Source organism: Natator depressus, chromosome 4 (genome assembly GCF_965152275.1).
Source record: "Natator depressus isolate rNatDep1 chromosome 4, rNatDep2.hap1, whole genome shotgun sequence".
Taxonomy (NCBI): domain Eukaryota; kingdom Metazoa; phylum Chordata; order Testudines; family Cheloniidae; genus Natator; species Natator depressus.
The window spans coordinates 30,692,291-30,716,231 of NC_134237.1; the positions used below are offsets into that span (position 1 = coordinate 30,692,291).

Sequence of the window (23,941 nt, forward strand, 5' to 3'; positions counted from 1 at the left end):
ACAGCTCCTCCAGGAAATAAAAACAGTGGGGGTGGTGATTAAGGTGAATCACCCAGGTTGTAAACACCTCCAGAAAGATACCTCCCCCCGAGAAGATTTGCTAGTTCAAACTGCTTTTTCCAGAGACCAACAGACAAAGAAAGGGCTTTTGGTACAAAAAAGGCTGAGTTTAAACTAACACATGGCTTTCTTTTGATTCAGCAAACAGACAAGACCTTGGGTCCTAGGAGAACCCAACCCCGGAAGGATTGGAAAGACTGACATCTACCAGAGCCCTATGCTGGAGTTGGAGTGACCTCTGATAAGCATGTAGGAACTTCAATTGTTTGTATATGTTTCCTCTGTGATGCTTTTACCTTAAGAATAGCTGTGCTTACTTAGAAAGAACTGTGGGATAAATTGTAACTGCTGGCAATATGCTGTTCATAGCCTTCAGACAGAAAGCATCATACAGATTCTAGCTGTTAGCCAGTCTGGCTTGCTGGGGATATCACAGTGAGGTGTGGAAGGACTGCAGGCCTAACCCCCAGTCTGGACGGAGAGACACAAGAGAGGTGATTGCTGGGAGCCTAAACCTAAAGTGGGTGCTTAAAGAAGACTGGTTTGTGGGGGAGGGTGTCAAAGGCACAGTTAACCTAGAAACTGACATGAAGTACCGGGATTTTTGCACCTAGTGATCTGCTATATTAATTAACTAACAAATACATTTCCAGAGCTGATACAATAGCCTGATTAACGCCAGCCTCTGCAGTCCCAAATTTGTACCCTCTTCCCCAAATTTGAGAGATGAACTAAAACAAGCAAGAGGGAATCTCAATAGTCACCTTTCACTGATTTTTCCTCAAGGTCACAAGTAATTCACAGTCCTCTCACAGCCAGAAGATCCCAAAACACATTCTATATTAATTTGTATAATGGTCATGCCCACAATGCGCTGTTCGCATTCATAAGACAGAATCCATCTCCTGAAAAGTCAACAACCTAAGATAATAAGCAACGAAGAGAGCACAGAGTCCTTAAGCATCATTTCAGTGAGAATATTCCATGGGTAAAGAGCATCTTGAAGAAAGAGAACATAGTTATGAAAGAAGGGTTCAGAGCTGGCAGCACTGAAGGAGAGATAATAGGGATGGAAGTGTGATAAGAGACAAAAGCAGATAAGGGCAGGATTGCGAGGAGACAATTATGGGGGGCGTCTGACAACCATCTCTAACTCTCCCCCAGAACTATTGGGCTTACTGCACAGCATTGCAATCATGGTGGACAGGATCTCTCAGTTGGGGACAGGTAGCAAAACACTGTTTAACAGGCCCACTCCAAAAATGCTAAGGCCAATTCTGGTGTGGAGCTCTTAAATTAAAAAAAAAAAAAAAAAAAAAAAGCTAACAAGACTAAATAATCATTTTGACTTTCATAATTACAACAAGAAAAAGACCTATAAAGTCTTGCTGAAATATTACAGGATAAACTTTTATTGCCACCAGAACCTTATTTTTGTTGTGAAGGAGACTGCAGGAGATTTATCCATACACCTGTGTTGTAACTGTGCATTTTCCTGACTGCATCTGTAACTGTGGCTGCTGCAGAATATAGAGATTTTTTAAAAACTTAAATTGATCAAGAAGTACTTGAGGCCTGCAGCGAGTCAAGGAAGACTCTTAGGGCCAGAACCTCACCTAGCGTAAATTAGTGTAGCACAAGTTATTTCAGTGAAGCTACATTGCTTTATCACAGACAAGAATCTGGCCCTCAGGATTTCTGATATCGGTTGAACACAAATGGTCAAGAGCACTAAATATAACAGCCTAATAGATTAATTCATATGCAAAAACAAATAAAAAGGCCTCTGGAAAGGCTGAGCTGCCCAAGTTTCAGCTGCTGCGGATGTTTACAAGAGTTTAATAGCTTCATGCAATCCTTATGTTTAAAAATAAAAACAGTTTGTTTATGGGACAATCAATTTTTTCCAGGGATGAACCAGAGCCCTTGACCTGCGTGCAGAGGGTTCATGAGGGGATGGTTTTAATCGGAATTAGGGAGGTATGTACAGGAGGATTTGACAGCTGGAGATGAAAGGGAAGAGAGAAAAGGCTGCTTATTCCTCCCTCATATATTCTACGTTGTGTCTTCTCTTCTTTTCCCTCACTTTCTCTTCTCCATTCTCCTCTCCCTTCCTTTCCTAGATTTCACCCTTGGATCTTCCCAGCATCCCCTCTTATTCTCTCCATCAGATAGACTCAGTCCTGCCTTTCCACCCATGAATATCTCTTGCTTCCACCATCCCTTGTACCTTGCCACAACATGCTGACCCCTCTGTTACAGGGGAAGCAAGCGAAAGTACAGATGCCAACCCTGGTCTGACGGGTACCTCCTGTACATGGTGAGCACCCTGTAGGCTCACCACTGGGAGCAATGCCCCAGACTCCACATGGTGCAGACTCTCATACGTGTGTGTGAGGGGCTTCATGGAGGGCAGGCTGTATGACAGACCTGGATGGAAGTGGTTCCTGAGGTGCATATTTGTTCACATTGCCTACTTACAGTTTCATCAGCTCCGTTGGGTGGTGGCTTCTTTGGAAGACCAGTCTGGTGGGGCTTAGGGCAAAAACAGGACAAAACAGTTTTTTGTAACACAGACAGGGACAGCCCATGTTAGCTGGATCCTCACAGTTCTCAGGGACACACAGATTCTCTACTTATATATAAGAACCGAGACTGTACTGTTCATTCACGTTAATATAGAGTGCAGTCATTTTTGCTTATGCTCCATTAAATACACTGGGAGCTGAGAGGGGGAATCATTGGTTGCAAAGTGGAGAAAAGTTAAAGCATTCCATTTTCTAGTTTCTAAAATGCAATATGCCAACAGGAAAAAAACAATTAAAAAATATTTAGTAGTATCCCTTCAATTACAATATTTTGTCTATGACATATAAGAGCAACCCATAGCCAAAGAAACAGTTTCAGGAAGGGCAGGAGAAGGAGGAAAGAGGGCTGCAAATAGTTTACTTGAAGAAATCTGTTTTTGGCTCCTTTCCTGGACCACCTCCCTACAAGCTGCCCTCTGGCTTGAAGTGTCCCTTCTGACAAACAACCCTCTTCCTCTCTTGGTAAATCATCCTTTCCCTGCTGAGCTGCTCACTTCCTTCCCCAGTCCTCTGAGCTCCTGATCATGTGAGGTCAGTGGCTGTGGGGCAGGGATTAGAACCTATTTTGAATGGGGGGGGAGGGGAAGAAATTTGATTTTTGCCTGGGGGATGGGAAATTGAGAGTTTAGGGGCTGCTGTGGAACTTTTTAAGGGATAAACCAATTTTGAGTAGAAGAGGAAGCAGAATGCAGGGCAGCCTGTGCCAAGAATGAGGAAGAGAAGAAAACCGATAGGAAGAGGAGAAGATAAAATGAGGAACAAAAAGGATGGTGAGTTTTCCCAGAAAAAGTCTGCAGTTACTCTAGCCACTTGTACAGCAAAGTGCTTTTGGAAAATATAATTAAAAAAAAAAAAAGCATTCTGGACCTGCTGACATACCTCTCTTAAGCTTTGTAAATGACAAGGGCAAAAATAGAAGACAATAACTGTACTTCAACTACTTCTCTTCTGTAACTATTTAACGCAGCTGCTGCTCATTTGTGATTTTACCAACTCTCATCACAGGCCGTACATTCATAATTGGCAGCCTGAGCCGAAGTTCTAAGGGAGAGTGAACAGAGCAAGCCACAGCCCAGCGCCTTTAACTACAGAAGAGAAAAGAGAGATGAAAAGAAGGACTATCATGAAACATGACCACAAATAAATGGAGATATGCTTACTATGGACTTGTTCACAATATGAGCCCCATCCTCAATGTATCACTTGCTATGAGGTGCTGGCCAATGAAAATCAAACCAACAATCTCCAGCTAAATCTAGAGACCAAACATTCTGGCCTGAAAGACAAGCCTCTGGAGTTTTTCCAGTATAACTTGACAAAGCTAAATGGCCAAAAAAGTACAATGTCCACTCTGAAGTCAACAAGCAGACATTTCATCTTGCAAGTCTTTGCACTGAAAAGCAAAGGGGAGTCTGATAGCACAAGGGAAGAGTTTTTACTTCAAGCTCGCTGTACCAAGAATTGGTTTCAGTGGTGTTCAGTGACAAGATAAGCAAGTAACTGGACACTTTAGAGTTGTGAAAAGATCCAGGACCAAGAAGAATCTCTGCCACTGGTGAAAATGCAGCATCAATCTTCTCAAGCTTGAAGCAACTATTTATTTGCAATTAAGTCTTATTAATTCACTGATGTGGCTTCCTTGGCAAACTCTCTCTCCTAGGTTAGATATTTATCTGGTGGCGGAGTGCAAGACAACTTCATTTGTTCTCAGTCTCTGCTAACCTGCCCAACTGCAGGGGAAGTTTTTCAAATATCGTATGGAAAGCATTCTTGAGTGGGAACATTGTGATGGTCTCCACAAATGGAGCACAAGCAATGACTTGGCAGCACTTATAACTGCTTTGTAGCTCCAATGGCTCCTTGTATAGGCCAGGAGGCCCTAATCACAAGGAAATCACCAGCACATCTGAAAAACATAAAGGATGCTGCTGGGAAGACAGTTAACTTCCTTAGAGCTTATCCCATGATTTCTAATGTTTTTGCTGTGCTGAGTGATCAATGCTGCCAAGTTCCTCCTTCACACTGGTATGTCTTGGCTTTATCATGAGAAAGCACCGACACACCTTTTTGAACTCCCTCCCGAAGTGCCTGTCTCTCTGTCAAGTCACTCACAAACAAAACATCAAAGGCACATACAATGATGAGCTGGTTAGAAGCCCTTTCAGTGCAGCTGGGAGCAACATTTCAGATTTGTCTTTCAAAGACAACTATGGCTTCTAGGAACTTGCCCGCAACAAGACACTAAGGGTATGTCTACACTTCAATCAGACAACCCCAGCTGGCCCGGGCTAGCTGACTTGTCACAGAGTCCTAGAGCCCAAACATCTACACTGCAATTAAACAGCCCCTTAGCCCAAGCCCTGTTAACCTGAGCCACCTGGCACAGGCCCGCCATGGGATTTTTAACTGCAGTGTAGATATACCCTGAAGACCACAGAACCAGCCCCGGACAGAATTGTGATTGCAACTATAGGAAGAATATCCAGCATTCACAATGGAGATTTGAAACTTTTGATGCTTTTCACATCTACTTACCTGGGCGAGAGTGAATTTTCAGTGCTTGTAGTACTTAAAACAAAGCACAGGTTCAGATTACAAAATGGTAATGATCTGAGACAAAAGGTAATTATCTCCCCTAACATCTGGAAAGCAGCCATACCCAACTCGTTAAGTAGTTCAAATATATAAATAGTTTCTTTATTCTCTTTTCCATGCTAGCAATTACAGTAGTTACACAGGGTTGACGTGATTGCAAATCTGAGAGTAAATCAGAGTTTGGAAAGGGAGATGGCCCACGACATAGCCTCACTACTAAAAGATGCCCCATACCAAGAAAAAGTTGGGGAAACCTTTTATTAGAACAAACCAAAGCAAGCTGATCTTGCAAACTGCTAAGATGTATGTCCCTACTTCAGTGAAGAACTGAATTAAGTACATCAAAAGATAGACCAATATTTTGTAGTCCCCTTTTCAATATCACAAGTGCTCAGAACAATTTTAAATAAATCTGATAAACTGAGGCGACTTATGCCAAATTATTTCTATTTTCTATATCTAAACTGACATTGGATATACATGATTTACCAAAGAAACACTTGGCTAGTATAATTTAACATATGGTTTTAGGAGGCACCGTACTGCTGGAAATGCCAACAAATAAGCAAGATCCTGAGCACGTGGTTATTAAAAAAAGCTATGCCACTTTTCATGGGATTAAGAAAGGTATCCAGTTTGGTTATCTACTGTACAATTTGCATCCATAATGTCTCTTGCTTTTTCAGCTGGGTATAGTATTCCTGTCCTGAACTGCTGTGTAATATTAGTGGGTGCTGTTAAAAAGTTTCTATGCTTCATCCTAGACATGGCTATGTTTTAAAAAGGTGAGCAAAGTAATTCTTTTATTTCTATCTATCTCTGAGTGAGTGAATTACACACTCAGATTTTGTAATATACCCACTTTTGTGAAGCATTTTGGGATCCTTTTGGATGAAAGAAAACATATGTAAGATATTGCAAAAACAATACTCAGTGAAGTTAAACGTCTAAATAAGCACTATATTAGACTGATCCTGCGAGGACATCTGTAGCATCAGGGCTATAGATAGCACACAGCACATAGCAAACGATGTTGTTTTAGTCAAGTTTAAAAAAATTTCCACTAAATGAGAAAAATATTAACATATAAATATTAACATTACAGCTCAGAAGTTTCATATTGTTTTAACCATTTTTTAGATTAGGCTCTGCAAGATGATCAGGATCAGCTATTGTCACACACTGCTTACACAAATAAGAAACAGAATACATGACTGCATGCTAGTGTTATAATTCACAGCATATGCCATGTGAGTGCATGCCTCATCACCCATTTTCAGCAGCCATATAGCTCCTCCTTACATTTTATCTTTTATTCGCGTTTATAAATGACTGTGCACCTACTTAAATAATTCTTAAGTCAGCATTAGAAAAAAGCCTGAAATCTAAATAGTACATATAACTGGTGTTTGTGGGTTAAATTAATTATGAGTGAGAGAGAATTAAGGTGTATGTGTGAGCCGATGGATGTGTAAGGATGGTACACAGGACCATACCAGTGGCAGGAAATAATATTTCAAATGCTGCTAGAAACCAGACCATCAGAGTGGCTCTGTCAAGTTAAAATGCCATTTATCGGTATTTGAAATACAATTGATTGGTCACAGAGATATTGCCTAATAATTGCTGGTTATTCAGAACTTATTTCAGTGCCTAAATAGGGATTAAAGAGCCCATCGTTAAGAACCCGTGTTTGAAAATCTGGGCCTTAAAATGTGACTTGTTTCTTTCGCATTCTACTCTATTTAAAATGATTCTATGCCCCCACTTAGGTCCCAAGACAACGTTTACTAGAAACTATACAATTAAAAGAAGACTCCTTCACAAACATTCACACAAACCAACCTTGGGTACTCGTTCTCTCTCTAACCAGCAGCAATGCTGAGCACACGCACAGGGCACTTTCCTCCACTGTGCACATCTGCACATCCCAGAAAAGCACATGCCTTCAGTCCAAAACACAGCTGGAAAGTCTGGGTTTTGGCCTATCATACTTAATATCCCTTTAACGCAGTGGTTTTCAACCTGTGGTCTGCAGACCCTTGGGGGGTTCGCACACTATGTCTGTGATTTTCAAAGGAGTCTTTACCTCCATTAGAAACTTTTTAGGGGTCCGCAAATGAAAAGAGGTTGAAAACCACTGCTTTAACAGAAAAGATTTCTAATAGTTTTTATTTTACTCTGCAGTCAGAGCACCTAGTGAATCTTTTACTAAGAGAGTTTACTTGAGCAGGCTTCTGTATGTAATAGGAGAAAATACAATGTATCAACTTTACAACTGTCAGAAGGAAGCTTCTACTGAAAAATATAAAAACACTTGCATTTTAGAACATTTTGATTAATAAAAAAAACTGACTTTTTTTGCCCATTTGATCAGGAGATTTAAAATCCCTTTGAGGTCCCTCGTCCCATGGCATTTGTATTTGAAGGTTTATCAGTTGTATTCAGTGAAAGATGCATGGTACTGAACAGCTCTCATTTTGCCCACCATGATTGAAAGCCCCATTCTAATGTGTCCATTACAACTAGCGCACAGCAAAATTACATTTCATGAAAAATAATTTCTAACTGTACCTCACTTCCATTAGTCTTTGATCTCTTCGCAGGAACCTCCTTATCCTATACAGAAAAAGAAAAATTAGCATTTAGAACTCTCACTTACGAGAGTCGAATCCAAAATATATTCATGTTAGAGAAAAGAATACCACGGTGTCTGTATAAATAACTACTACACTGTAGATTCTACACAGACTATACTAGTAGTTTTTAAAAGGGCTTGAAAAATCCACTCATGAGTGGCAAGCTAGTCCTTGAGAATATGGGGAGGAGGACCTAAGCCATCAATTTCTCTATAACTGTAACTTTCATTTTAAAAACATTTAAATTTCCAAATGGTTGTAAGGCTATAACCTCCCAAATGTGAACTGATGCATTTTCATCTTCCTGAATCAGAAATGGACAAATCTCGTTTCTTTGCCAAGCACCAGCTGAGTGAAATTAAGACCGGTCATTTTCAGTGCTGCTTTAGGGATCCCTGTAGACAGCCACAAAACTGTTAAGAACCAGGTCAGTTTCATTCTGCTGCTGCTGCTTGCAAAGGCTGTGAACTGCATTATAAACAGCAGCAGGCATTGGAGTTATTCACAAGCGAGGAGGACTCTAAAGACAGAGGCTGGAGGAGAGGAAGAGTAGCAGAGGCCTCTTCATTCTCCAGTCCCCTTGCAGCATCTAGGAGGCTGGGAGAGAGATCAAAGTAGTGAAGACCGGAGGCTCTGGAGGGACAGAAGAAACAGACATTTTTTCCCTTGTCCAACAGCCAGAATGGGAGGATCTTCAAATTAATCAGACATCCGCTTGCCAGAGGCAAGTTTAAAAGAAGACTGAAAGGAGGATGCAGGGACAGCATCCTAGTGGAAATGTCAGCACCCTCCTCCCTCCCAGCAGCTAAAGATGCTAAGAGGTGCAAGTAAAGTTAGGGCCCCTGGGCCTTCCAACTCTTGTCTTTCTCATCAACCTCTCACCAACAAGTTTAGTCCTCCATCACAAAGGCATCAGGTACACTTTTCAAGCCCTGGTTTTAAATGATTAAACAGAATGATATTGATGTAGCATTTATCTGTTTAGAAAAACCCCTCTGGGCACATGATAGAGCTGCAGATTTTTCTCAGTGTTCCAGCCTACAAATCAACCGAACAGTTGAGGCAACAAACCTTAAAGGCTGAAAATTTCCCAAACTATTTTGTTTTTGAGTATGCCATAATAAGCAAACCTCTTCTCAGACTAAACTGAAGGCTGGCAGTTTTCACAGATGACGTAGAAAACAGGCATTTCACTATAGCAATAATGAAACTCCAGGGAATGTGGCTAACAATACGTGAAAGTGCTTGGTTGCACCTCATGCCTTGTAATTCTCCAAAGGTGCGATTACCACTCCTCTCTTGGGCATTATTGCTGCCTTCAAATTACAGCACGTCTTTTGGGAATTAAAGAAATATACCATTCACATAAATATGTATTGTGTAAGCCTCTTCTGCTGCAAAACTGCTGGTACTATAGAAAAATAGCAATTTACATGGGTTTGGTGAAACACAAAGTGACTTAGGAATAGTAACAGTAGAAACTGTATTCTAGATTAGCGCACATAAGCACAGAATTTTAACACCTTACCAAAAGATATGGTGGACTTCTCATCGTTTGAAGTCTTTAAATCAAAACTGCATATCTTTCAAAAAGACACACTCCAGTTCCACCACAAATTATTGAACTCAACACAGGAATCACTGGGTGAAATTCTACAGTCTGTACTATAGAGGAAGTCACACAAGATCATAAAGGTCCCTTCAGGTCCTAAAATATATGAATCTATTTTAGTAATTGCTAAAAATAAAACAAGATTTCTACTGAAAAGAAAAATCTACCTGCTTTTGACCATTAGAGAACACAACATCCATCATTTCAAAAAATAATAACTGAGTCTAACATATACCTCTTTGGATCCAGCAAACAGAGGAATGTCATGAAACGGGGAAATATATTTACCCTCCGCATTCTCTGCGAGACAAAAAAAGTGTTACAAATCTAAACCAAACATGCTGAAAGATGTTCACATTACTAATAAATATGTCCCTATTGCTTCCATCATTATAGACAGACAAGGGTCTGTGAGTATTTTAAATTGAAACGCTGCTTGGCCAGGGGATTTATGTTGTAACAAAGCCTTTCCTGGAGTCAAACTCCAAATTTTACAATAAAATGGTCAATTTAAGGGACAAACCAAAATCAGAACTTTCAGCTTTGGCAGCTATACCTTCTTTCCTCTCTTTAGCCTGCTCATTCCTTTGAGCCTAACTGGCAAAATGAACTATGCAAAGATGTCAATAACCTTGTATTTTTCCTACACAGAGCCACTAATGGAGAGGAAATGTCATAGGACATGTATAGAGAAAACCAGTTCCTAGATTACCTAGGATTTTAGTCATACTTCAAGTTTCTTTTTCAGCAGCTAATAATTTCTTCATGATCAAGATATTTTTTAAAACAAAAATTGCAGATAACAGGCTAAAATACTGCAGCTATTAAAACTTTACAGTATTCCCTTAGCATGGCTTGTCATTTCAAATAAACTGAATTTCATATCAATAAAGAAAACATTCACCGCTAAACAGCTTATACCAATTCTGACCAGCAATATACATTAGTTAAACCTTAACTGCTCACACATTTTGTTTTAAAAGGAACAATGACAGACTCTAGGGTTTCAGAGTAGACTCTAGGGTGCAATTCTGGCCTCACTGATGTCCATGGCAAAATTCTAATTGGCTACCATGAGGCCTTTCCCCCTCCCTTCTCACATGCAAGCAGACTTCTAAGTAGACAGGAGGAGTGCCCAAACTTTGTCTAATTCAGGGACACATTTTGAGTTTGCCAAGAGCTCAATGACTGAGCCAAATCTGCAAAAAAAAATAGAACAGTCAATAGAAAGATGCAAGTCTTAGAGGCCACAAATTCCAGCACCCATTGCTCCCTCCTGATCAGGTGGCATTATTCATATTAAAAGTGTGTGTGGGCATGGGCCCTCTTTGGCCTATGGACTGCACTACATCTACCCCTGAAATACAGAAACAATTGTTATGCAAACGTTGTACAAATATGGTGTTACATTCCAGGAAATAAAAGATAAAGTTTAGCTATAGGTAGGGCCCTACCAAATTCATAGCCATGAAAAATGCATCACAGACCATGAAATCTGGTCTCCCCCCACAAAAACTGGTCTTTTGTGTGCTTTTACCCTATACTGTACAGATTGCACAGGGAGACCAGCATTTTTCAAACTGGGGGTCCTAACCCAACAGGGAGTTGCAGGGGGTCACCAGCATATTTTAGGGGGGTTGCGGTATTGCGACCCTTACTTCTGTGATGCCTTCAGAATTGGGCGGTTGGAAGAGCAGTGGCTGTTGGCCGGGCACCCAGCTCTGAAGGCAGCGCCCTGGCAGCAGTAGCGCAGAAGTAAGAGTGGCAATACCATACTGTGCCACCCTTACTTCTGCGCTGCTGCCTTCAGAGCTGGACGGCTGGAGAGTGGCGGTGGCTGACTGAGGGCCCAGCTCTGCAGGAAGCAGCATAGAAGTCTGGGTGGCAATACCATACCATGCCATCCTTGCTTCTGCTAATGGCGGCTGTACCTTCAGAGTGGGGCTCCCAGCCAGCTGCTGCCACTCTCCAGGTGCCCAGCTCCGAAGGCAGGGCCACTGCCAGCAGCAGTGCAGAAGTAACAGTACCGCAATCCTCCCTACAATAACCTTTCAACCCCCCTCCCTCACCAACTCCTTTTGGAGTCAGGACCCCTACAATTACAACACCATGAAATTTCAGATTTAAATAGCTGAAATCATGAAATTTACGATTTTTTAAATCCTCTGTTAAATTAAGCAAAATGGACAGTGAATTTGGCAGGGCCCTAGTCATAGGCCACTGTTCAAACTGAAGTGACAGTCACTAGATCAAGCCTATCGCACCCGACCTCTAGTGGAGTCAGCGTGACAGATTTCTGACAGGGTGCAACTGACCATTTACATCTGTCCATTTCTCTCACAGCAATGTAAATCAGAAGTGACTCCACTGAACGTAATGGAATCAGAGTGGTATAAAAATCAGTGTGAAGAGCAAAATCAGAAAGCGGCTTTTTAAAAATCTTCATAACTATTAGAAAAAGGTAGTGTGAAATTGAAACTGAACACACCAGCTTTTTGTTTGCAATGTTGGTGTGATCATGTTGTCCCAGGGCCTTAGAGACACAAGGTGAGTGAGGCAAAAGAAGCTGGTCCAAGAAAAGATATTTCCCCTCCACATATCACACGAGGTTTTTCTGTCTTGACTTATGTCTTAGAGCTTTGTTCATACTTTCATACATGCTGACTGCTCAGCGGGCCGTCAGTAAAATAGATGTCCTCATTTCAAATGCAAATTTCCCTTTACTATGAGCATATTTGGAGCAGTCGTTATTATTGCATCAGGAGAGTAGACTCACCACGGTTATTCCTGCTAAAGTAATGAAACTCATGTACCACTTTAAAAGTTTCCTACACTTTTTTTTTTTATTTGTAATGGGGGCTGCTGGCGGCTGAAAGGCCCTCCCTGCCACACGTCTCACCCAGTGGGTCGCAAGAAACTTCTTCATACTGGATTAATTTTAGGGTACTTTTTTTAAAGTCACCCTCTGGGGAGACAAGCCCTCAGCTCTTTCTCTGGGACATTCAAATTCCCTGCAGGGCTGGAGACAGAGCCCTCAGCATAAGCCTAGGAGGGGCTAATGCATCTAGCCACATCCTAGTCTTTATTCACTTGTAGCAAAAGCCTGTAGGTTCCACCCCAATGCTCCAGCGCCCCCGGGGGGGTGGGGGCCGGGGGACACAGCAACAGGGGGTGCCTATGTTAACGCCCCCGGCCAAGTTTCCTAGTTAAGCTCCAAAGCATGTCCTGGGGGAGGCGGGGACACCCTGGCTTTCGCCATTCACCCCCTTTAAGGAGCGGCCCCCAATTACGGCTGGCAGGGGGCAGCGCCCCTGAGCTCTCCGCCGGGCGTAGGACGCAGCGCAGCCCCGCGTTCCACCGCGCCCCCCGGCCAGGGGCGGCGGCGCCTGGAGCCCCTGCGGGGCTGCTACTCACTAAAGTAGAGGCGGTACTCGGGCGAGTGGGGCCGCCCCCGCGGCTCCGTGCCGAACTGGGCCATGGTGCTGAGCCAGCTGCAGGGCGGCAGCTGCCGCACCAGCCGCCTCCTCCTTCCCGCTCCGGCGTAGGAGCCGCTCCGAGCCGGGAGCAGCGGCAGCAGCCCCCGCCAGGCCCGCCCGAGCCCCGCACGCATGCTTGTGCCGGCCACGGCTCCCTCCGCTTCCTGCGCCCGCCCGGCAGGGGAGCGGAGAGTCTGAGCATGCTCGGTGGCCGCCGCTCAAGCCGCTGCCCTGGCTGGCTCTGCTACGCTCCGGTGCAAAAGCGGGGTGCGGAGGGGACGCCTGAGGGGCAGGGAGGGGGCAGAAACAGGGGCAGCCGGCGTGGGAGTCAGGTCTCTCGCCCGCCCTAGGAGCCGTCAGCTAGAAGTGTGCGAGCGGCAGGATGGGCTCCCCCCCCCCCCCGCCGACACCTGTTGGAGGGCCTTGGGGGGCAGATCGCGTACCCCACATCGTCAGCCCCAAGTGTGCCCCATTTTTGAGGAGGCCCCTCCCCAAAATCATGAGATTGGCTTAAAAACAAGGCGATCAACGGGGAGTTTTTAGTTGCTTTCTTGCTCTTGTGCCTTCGGAGTATCGAACTTCTGATTTCAAGCCCCCGACACGTCTCCCCTTCCGAGGGAAAGCCCAGGCGCTCGCGCAACCACGTGACGGCGGGGCGGGGCGTTCTAAGAACGCCACTGAATAGTGCAAACTTCGCAGCTAGTGCGAGACTCGTGAGAGTTGCAAACACTGTTGATCTAGGTCAATGTCTATCTCGCTAATTTCTATAAAAAAAACTGGATATAGCTGGCCACTAGAGAGGTGATTCAATGTCTCCCTCCCACCTCTTCCTTGAAGGGTCAAACATTTTCAAACATGATGATGCTGTGTTTTGACAAAATCCCTGGCCAACTTCATCAGTTTCAAGGACGGGCAGAAAAGAACAGGAAACAAACGAACAAACAAATAAAAATAAAAAAAATCCCTACTAAATATAGAATGAAGGCACAAAACTGGGGTGAGAAGTCAGAGTTTGTCAGAAGTTGGAGCCCCTAGGCAGACTAGGCTAAGGAAGAGATAGCTTCTTTCTTTTAATTGGAAGCAAAATATTATACAGTAACTCCCCTCTTAACGTCCTCTCGCTTAACATTGTTTCAATAGTATGTCCCTGCTCAGTTACAGAACAGGCTCCATTTAAAGCTGTGCAATGCTGCGCTATAATGTCCTTTGGCTGCCTGCTTTGTCCACAGCTGGCAGCCCCCCCATCAGCTCTTACGTCCTGTCCCCCGCCCGCAGACCCCGCAGATCAGTGCCTTCCCCCTCCTCCCCTCGCCAATCAGCTGGCTTGCGGCGTTCAGGACGGATGGGGGAGGAGCAAGGACTCGGCGTGCAGGCTCCCACTCTCTCCCCTGCCTACTGCCTGCGACAATCCGCTGGTTTCCCAGACTCTTTGTTTTCTGCTCTATGTTGTGGTTCACACCTTAAAAGCAACCGGCCCTGTCTGTCCTATATGGACACTAAAGATTCCATGGTACTTTTTGTAAGAATAAGGATTTTCCCAATGGCCATGTCCAATATTTCCTACTGTTACGCAGTAGTATGCTAATTAGCTGCTACCCTACACCTGGCAGTATTTTAGTAGTGTCTTATTTACAGTATGTAGTATGCAAAAACTTCTTGGAATTTTTCCTGGCAAAAAGGGCTATGCAGAAATAAAATATTGGTATTTTTCTGTGATTTTTCATGATCATTTGCTAAGTATATTACAACAGAGTCTTCACAATAACATGGAGGCTGTATTGCAGACCAAGGGACATTCATCTCCATCTCCATAAAAGCTGCTAAATCATACCCTGTATTCCACAGCAGGCCAGCAACATGAGCTGCAAGGAGTTGGCATCTTTCTTCACTGAGATCAGCAGACCTCCTCTTTTCAGTCACAGCTCAGCTATAACTTTCTGAAACATTTACATTTGAGGACTGAAACTCTCCATGCGTAGTCTCTACTTGGAGCTCATTTATTTTTAAAGTTTAGGAAAAAAACATTTCTACAGTTTTTCGAATGTGAAGAGCGAAAAAATATAGACTTCTCCCATTATAAAAAAGTCTTGTAAACTTTCTTTGATTAGGCCTACAGCTGAAGTTGAACGCTAACATGTCATAGAAATAACTCTCACTAGGAAGTTCTTTCACTTGCAAAGGACGCTGGATTATATTTGACCAGTTTAGGAGCCTTTGAAAGTCACTTACTGAGCACAGTCAGTTTTTTGCTAAACTTGTAAAGTTGACTGCTAAGGGAGGATCTCAGGACATATCATTCTGCTTGCCTAACTTAGCTATGTAGTGAAATACAAAGCTGTGAATTGTTACCAATGCCTGGGGCTGGAGGAAGGGCCTTGTAAGATGCATAAATAAGGGTGGGTTTTTGTGCACTTTGTAAGGTAAGCATGGTGTTATCTAGGGACTCATCTTGTAATGTGCAGTCAGCTGCAAGCTTACAACAAAATGTAGAGGGGTTCCAGGTTGTGCATAGTACCCTGCCTACATTGTCAGGGTAGGCAGGGACCAAGACTATTTTATGTTCTCTTATGTACCTAGCACACTTTAGGTGCTATAGAAATAATAATAAAGCTCCCAATAGACTTCCTATACATATATGTTAGTACTGTTAAAGTTATACACAAGATTCCTAAAGTCATATTTAGGTAAGGAACCGCCTCATTATTAGAATGAAGTTTCCAGCTGTTCTATGAGATTTTGAATCCTTAATGCAAAAGGGAGTGTCAGTTCTGCACTATATACTAAGCAAATGCTTTGGATGTATTGAAGTACTTAAAAAAAGTAATTTCTTCTGAAATAACTTTCACCTAATTTTTATGCACACAATTTTTCTTAGGAGGGAATGTCTACACCTGGAGCTCGAAGTGTAATTTTTAGCTCAAGGAATTTCTTGGGAGGGTACTAAAAATAGAGTGGTTTCAAAGTAGCAGCCGCGTTAGTCTGTATCCGCAAAAAGAACAGGAGTACTTGTGGCACCTTAGAGACTAACAAATTTATTTGAGCATAAGCTTTCGTGGTCTACAGCCCACTTCATGCAGTTTTTTTGTTGTAATATTGCGACTTTTAGGTCTGTAATCAAGTGACCAGAGAGATTGAAGTGTTCTCCGACTGGTTTTTGAATGTTATAATTCTTGAAGTCTGATTTGTGTCCATTTATTCTTTTACGTAGAGACTATCGCAATATTACAACAAAAAAACTTCAAAACCAGACTCCAACGAGAGACTGCTGAATTGGAATTTGCAAACTGGACACCATTAAATTAGGCTTGAATAAAGACTGGGAGTAGATGTGTCATTACACAAAGTAAAACTATTTCCCTATGTTTATTTTTCCCCCCTAGTGTTCCTCACACGTTCTTGTCAACTGCTGGAAATGGCCCATCTGGATCATCACTACAAAAGGTTTTTTTTTCTCTCCCGCTGGTAATAGCTCACCTTAACTGATCACTCTCCTTACAGTGTGTATGGTAACACCCATTGTTTCATGTTCTCTGTGTATATAAATCTCCCCACTGTATTTTCCACTGAATGCATCCGATGAAGTGAGCTGTAGCCCACAAAAGCTTATGCTCAAATAAATTTGTTAGTCTCTAAGGTGCCACAAATCCTCCTGTTCTTTTTAAAAATAGAGTGTAGCTGCAGCAGTGGGCGGGGTTAGCGGTCCCAAGTATGTACCTAGTGTCATGGACAGGTATGTACAGTACTTGGGGTAGCTAGCCCCTCCTACTGCTGCACCAACACTAGTGTTAGGGCGCTTGATTAGAGCTATCATAGGTATGTCTCTCCTCAAGCTGGAATTTTTATCTCCAGCTTGAAGTGCAGACATATCCAAAATCTTAAAGGCTTTGCTTCATAGGTGCGGGAACTACGGGTGCGGAGGGTGCTGCAGCACTCCCCAACTTGAAGTGGTTTCCATTATATACAGGATTTACAGTTTAGTTCAATGGCTGCCAGTACCTCCACTATAAAAATTGTTCCAGCACCCCTGCATTGCTCTGATTACTGCAGGTTAAAATCACTCTGTACAGGGGTCCAGCACAAGGCCTATTCAGCACTTAAGCCCTATTTACAGAGCTCAAGCTGACTCCTACTGAAATTCCTGAAAGTGTTGCCATTTATCTCAAAGGGAGCAGAATCCAGCCCACAAGACTTACAGGGACTTACGTGGTTCAGAAGGCTTTATGCTTGTCCTAAGCACAGACGGGTGAATTTCACTCTACTAGAAAGTCACTGGAGCAAAGCAAAACTTCTCCAGCTTTATAATCACCTAACTCTGAAGGACATCCTTGCTTTGAGTTTATATACTGCAGTCATGTTTTTTCTTTTGTATTTTACAACAATATTATCAATACATTTTTCCCATGAACGTTTTTTATCAGCTATCATGGCAATCAATTTAAATACTGAAAAAACATTTTGAAACATTTTATCACTAAAAAATCCCAAACACCACTCAGTGTCCCATTTTACCTTCCTTCTGGAGAAAATCATTGTTTTTATCTTTTCAGCTAATAAAAGCATTTCATTAATATGTTACGTGCTCGTCCAGTGCTTTTGCTCTCAACTTGCAATCACACTGTCATCAAGATTCAGTGTAATGCTACTTCCATCTACAAGGCTGACAAGACCATTAACTATTACAGACCAGATTCAGCCATTCTTGCACTTTCTGAGTGAAACTCACCCCTGTGTAGAAAGGGGCTGGCACAAGACCCGAGCATCACTTTGTCCCATTCAAACTAGGGTTTAAATTTCACCTATTGATTTGTGATACTACCTTGTAGCAATAAGAAATTCTGTCATTAATTAAAGGGGGCAATGTCTACAGTAAGTAGAATTGAGTTTATTTTATTATGTTCTTTTAGGGGCTCTAATTCTAATAGTTCAATACCTGCAATATTTGGAAACTTGTTTAATTTAAATAGATAATAGATATGATTTCATTTATTTATATTGCAGCAGTGCCTTGAGGTCCCATTTTCTTCTCTTGATTTGTGAAGTTTTCAGACATGAAAACCTCACATCATTTTAATACAAACTTTCTATGCCTTTGGTGAAATTTTACACCTTTATTTTATTTATTTTTTAATTCGGGATTTGTCTCCCTGTATCTTTCCCTGGCTCATTTTCTTGTTTCCCCTGGTTAGCTTTGATGTCACAGTCCCAGCCACTTGATCAATCAAGTCAGAATATTTTCTTGGGAGAATAGTGCTGCTACTGCTTCTATGACTCGCGAACAAAGAAAAAGCCAGATTAGCCCTTGCGTAGTAAATTTACCTTTCCTCCGCACTAAAGAGAAAAAAAGTATAGAGATCAAAGTGAGCAAAATGCAAATTTGGGTCATGATTTCTCCCAACAGGAACAACGAGGGATTAGCATTTTATTTTTAATTTGAGAATTAATTTTTTAATTAAGATAATAAAAATAGAAGGAAGCTATTAAGAATGGTGAAAGCAGAGACTGGACAAGTCATTCTGCCTTTATAAATTACAGCACTGAAACCCTGGATTCCATACTTTCCAGCTTGTCCCAATGCGGATTGGGTAGTGTCCCAGTCCATAATTATCACTAGCTTTTAAGGTAGGGATAGGCTTCATCATTCTTCACTCCCAGTCCCTGGTCAGTGGCTGAGATAACATCTGGGCCCGTATGTGGGCAGTCTGACCTAATGGTCAGAACCTAGAGTGGCGTCAGGGGTCACAGCCAGAGTTAGAAGCCACACCAAGGATCAAACCAGTGTCACACCAAGGGTCAATCCAGAGTCAATAACTAGAGTTGGGCAAGGGAGCAGGGGCAAGACAAGGCAACAGGAACAAGGAGCGGGAACCAAAGGAGGAGGCAGGAAGACTCTGGCTGGCAGGAGGCCTAGCAACATGGGGTGTGGAAGCTTTATGCTAAGAAGTGACCAAGCAGCAGTCTGCTGGTCTCACTGAGTCAGGGGTGTAGCCCCTGTTTGTGTGGTATCAACTGCTCTCACTTGGTAACCTCTGGGTTTGAGACTTGCACTGCATGGCAGGTCAGTGCAGCAGTGGGAAATGGTCTACGAACTTTACCACAAGGAATTAGAAACACAGGTCCTGTGATGAAGTGGAAATATTCTTAATGCTTTCGCCGAATACTGTGTGGGTGCCTCAGTTTCCCCTATGCCTTTCTTAAGTATGTAGGTGGTGGGATAAGGGTGTGTGATTGTTGCAGAGCCCTAGAGGGCCAGTGTGATGCTGTTTGCACAGAGAATGGCCGACACCCTGTCTCCTGATGACCTGGGCCCCTCCCCTGCAAAGGTGCCAACTGAGGGTGTTGGAGAACAAAGATCAGGTGGACTCCTGGCCCGGGAAAGAGATAAAGGCCAGAGGAGTGGCTGGAGGGAGTCTCAGTTTAGAGCCGGCTAGGGTGTGGGCTCCCTACCCCAAAGATGCACCTGACTGAGGGGTCCTGGTCTCGGTACCTACAAACTCTGTTTTAGACCATGTTCCTGTCGTCTAATAAACCTTCTATTTTACTAGCTGGCTGAGAGTCACGTCTGACTGCGGAGTTGGAGTACAGGGTCCTCTGGCTTTCCCAGGAGTCCCGCCTGTGTGGACTCGCTGTGGGAAGTGCACAGTGTGAGAAGGGGATGCTAAATGCTCCGAGGTCAGACGCAGGAAGGTCGAAGCTGTGTAAGCTTCTTGCCCTGGAGACAGTATGCTCAGAGAGAGGAGGCATGCTCCCCCAGAGTCCTGACTGGCTTCATATGGAGTAGTTCCAGAGCATCACCCGGTGGCTCTGTGACAGGTCCTTTTGCCACACCAATACCAGAAAGCCCACGTACCCTGACCTGTATTTTTCTTTCTTCAGGCAGACAAGGCCCTAAATGGGCTGGGTCACAGACCAGGACAAATGTGGAGAATACTGAGGTGAGCCTTGGCAAGAATCGAAAGTGGTTTAGAGTTTTGCCCTTTTGGCTTTGACAATCCTGTCATTACCATTCAGGGAGATTGCTGCAACAGATTCTGCTGCATCATCCCCTCCAGTCTGTGTCCACTCTCACTGATGCAGGTCTGTAGTGCTTCCTGATGGCCCTCCTGTAACCATCCACCCTGCCCTTCTCCCGGTGTTTCCTTTTGAATATCTTGTCCGCCTCTACAATACATAACATTTCTGTATGTGTATACTCAGGCAGTCTTTATTCAAGGATGAAAGATAGGCAGTGCTGCTTCCCTGGTTGCACAGCCTGCTAACTTGAGCTCTCAGCTCTGAAAAATCCCACAGTCCCCCTGGCTCCTTCAAGGGAAAATAGCTTCATTAATCTCACATAAACATCTGCAATAGAAGTAGCTAAAAAGCAAGCAATCCACCACTGGTCACTTATTTTTAAAGACTTATTTTCTCTACTGAAAGCTCCCCTCTGGCAAGATCAACAGTGGGAGGCAAGGGGACACTCATATGCCAAACACTTCATGGGTTTGGGTTCTTATTACTTTCTCAGTAGCTTTCTCAGTTCATTTGGGAGCTCTTTCAGTGTATGTGTCAAGGTAACTCAGCTTTGAAAAAAAAAATCAAGAAGCAGACTCCTACTTCCACCCATTTTTGCCACTTTAATCCCAGATCTATCATATTCTTATCTTATGGTTTAGCTGAGGACATATACTGTATATATACTAACAACTTTTAATGAATAGGTTCCAGTGCTCAAAGTCCTCTGAGATGCAGTCATGTGGTAGATCTTATCACTATTTACATCTCAACTTTACTCTCCCACGGGTGTTTTAGTACACCTAACATTTTGCATGCCATCAGAGTGATAGCTGACAGAAAAAAAGACGACGTGTAGCAATATCTACTTTTACAGAGACCAGGGGCTAAGAGAGACATCTGAACTCTTTATTTTCTCTACTTATGTAGCTGGCAGACAAGAAAGTAGTTCTTGGGGACGTCATCATTGTAGGTTCTGATTCTCCACCTTCTGCCTTGTGTAGTCATTTACACCTGTGTGAACTGAGGGCAAAGAAATTTCAAACAGCAAGTGCAGGGAGTGGCTCTTCACACAGCATACTGTTTCTCTGTTTCAGACAAGTAGGCCCATGGAGAGAAAAGCAAATGAAGCACCTTTGGAGACAGTTGTGACTACAATCCCATCTAAGATTATGCTGAGTGCAAGTGAGCCCTGTGCAGAGGGCTAGTGCAAACCTATGCCCCTCTAAGGATACATCGACACTTTGAGCTGGAGGTATGATTCCCAGCTTGAGGAGACATACCCATGCTAAATCTCATTGAGCTAGTGTATTAAAAAATAGTGCATAGCTGCTGTGGCGGAAGCTGCAGGACAGGCTAGCCACCCCAAGGCCGTCCCCTTTGGAGATCCTAGGCCTACTCAGGGCAGAGCCTGTCCTGCAGCTCATACCATGGCAGTTACACTGTTTTTTAGTGCAGTAGCTCAGTAGTTCTCAAACTTTTGTACTAGTGACCCCTTTCACATGACAAGCCTCTGAGTGCGACCCCACCCCCTTATAAATTAAAAACACTTATATATTTAACACCATTATGAATGCTGGATACAAAGCAGGGTTTGGGGTGGAGGCTGACAGCTCATGACCCCCCCCTGTAATACTTGCGACCCCCTGAGGGGTCCCAACCCCCAGTTTGAGAACCCCTGCGACTAGCTCAACCAGAGATAGCAAGGGTAGGTCTTCTGAAGCTGGGAATCACACCTCCAGCTCAAAGTGTAGGTGTAAAATTAAACTCTATTTTTAGTGCATATGCTTTGTGCTAACCTGGGCACAGGGGTGAATTTCACCCTTACAGAACTGTATGTTGAAATCCTGGCTTCACTGAAATTAGTGGCAAAAATTCCATTGACATTGAAGGGATCAAAATGGCCCTTAAATGCTATTTACATTTCAATAATTAAAAACTAATCAGACAAATTCTGGTCTTAGGCCTTGTCTAACAGGAAAGTTTTTCTGTGTATGTTTTCCCATTATAAATTCACCAAAAGTGAATCCATACCATTTTGCATATGCTGGCTTATGCTACTTCCCTGATGAATCATTGTGTGGCCACGTAACTCTATGCTTTTATTAAATTACTTCACAGCAATCTGGCAGCTATCCAATGGTGCAATGTGTAACGGGGCAGGTTACAAATGTTCCACCATGATTTTTCTCGCAGCACATTGTAGGACACTTGCCATATCCTACTGGAATTCTTGGGGTTAGGGTCAAATTATCAGGAAGGAATCATGTGATTTTGTTATCCCATAATTTATATGGTTTTAGTGAGGTAGTACCATTTTCAAACTGCTGTCAAATAGCCTGGAGGAAACACAGAGTGGCATGACTGACAATCATTGATAAAAACAGGGTGCTCCAGATGTATTGGAAGTCACACAGCCAGATGGCTTTGGATGAATTGAGACACCCCCCCCCCCACAGAACTGCTGTGATGCTCTTTGGTTCCTGAAAGAGGAAAAGGAGGAAATCAAACCGTTACTTCTGCATGACATTTTCCTAGAGTGGTTTCACTTGGTGGAGTGCTGCTTCTGGGCTTGCCAAGCTAACACTAACTGGTGGGACAAGATATAGTGCTGCAGAATTGAGACAGCCAACAGAGGCAGCAAGAACTTCAGGATGTGGAAGTGTAGCAAAGCCATGACTCACCGGCAAGGCACCTCCTGCTGGTCATCTTGGGAATTAGCTCTTTCCAGCCTTCAGAGCACCCTCTGCCAGCAGGTGTCTCACCTGCCTCAGGCCCCATATCCCTGCCAGACCCCAGTAACCCTTTACCTCAGGGTTCTGCCCCCAGCAGTACCCCCATACTCTGGGTTTCCCCTCCCAGGGGAACCCCCAACCCTATAAACCCACCTTGCCTCAGTGGCTACTGCTAGTTGTCATCTGGCCCCCACTCACTGGGGCAGACTGCAGTATGTCATGGCCGCTCATCATTGGCAAGGGGTTAGGACCTTCTGCCTTTGCCTATTCCCAGTCTGCCCCTCTGCAGCCCCAGTACCTTTTTGGGCCTTTAACAAGGCCTGCAGCCTGGGGGTTTACCAGGCTGGAGCTCCCCAGCACTGCTCTACTTCAGGTACCTTCCTCTCAAGCAGCTAGTCCTTCCCACTCTAGGACTAGAGTGAAACTCCTCAGCACCACTGGCCTTGCAGCTCTTTTATAGGGCCCAGCCTGGCCCTGATTGGCTGCCTCCCAGTCTTTTCCTATTGGCTCCCCAAGCAGCCCTTTCCCACGGCTGTTTTAACCCCTTCAGCCCTGGAGCGGGGTGACTTGTATCATAGTGCCTAAGAGTCCCAGGAGCAGACTAGGACTCCGTTGTGCTAGGCATTGTGCAAACACAGAACAAAAAGGCAGCCCCTGCTCCAAAGAATTTACAGTTTAAGTATCTGTGCAGAGCTCACCCTGAAGCTGCAATGTCAGAATACCAAAATGGGAGTTCTTCTCAGTGTGGAGGAGCATTTGGCTGTTGCTATATGGAAGGTTACCACCCCCAATTGTTACCAGTCCCTATCTTACCAGTTTGGTGTGCACATCATAGAATCATAGAATATCAGGGTTGGAAGGGACCTCAGGAGGTCGTCTAGTCCAACCACCTGCTCAAAGCAGGACCAATCCCAAACTAAATCATCCCAGCCAGGGCTTGGTCAAGCCTGACCTTGGAAACCTCTAAGGAAGGAGATTCCACCACCTCCCTAGGTAATCCATTCCAGTGCTTCACCACCCTCCTAGTGAAAAAGATTTTCCTAACATCCAACCTAAACCTCCCTCACTGCAACTTGAGACCATTACTCCTTGTTCTGTCATCTGGTACCACTAAGAACAGTCTAGATCCATCCTCTTTGGAACTCTGCTTCAGGTACTTGAAAGCAGCTATCAAATCCCCCCTCATTCTTCTCTTCTGCAGACTAAACAATTCCAGTTCCCTCAGCCTCTCCTCATAAGTCATGTG

General features: G+C 43.7%; 1 protein-coding gene across 1 annotated transcript in view; it reads right to left on the bottom strand.

Moving 5' to 3' along the window:
- The window catches only part of PPA2 (inorganic pyrophosphatase 2), a 44,480-nt gene extending 31,324 nt beyond the window's left edge, over positions 1-13,156 (bottom strand). The window contains exons 1-3 of the mRNA XM_074950702.1: positions 12,909-13,156; positions 9,730-9,794; positions 7,818-7,862 (exon numbers count right to left, since the gene is read on the bottom strand). Coding sequence (XP_074806803.1) covers positions 7,818-7,862; positions 9,730-9,794; positions 12,909-13,104 — 306 coding nt within the window. The 5' untranslated portion in view covers positions 13,105-13,156. The remainder of the gene's footprint in view (positions 1-7,817; positions 7,863-9,729; positions 9,795-12,908) is intronic.
- Between the last annotated feature and the right edge of the window lie 10,785 nt (positions 13,157-23,941).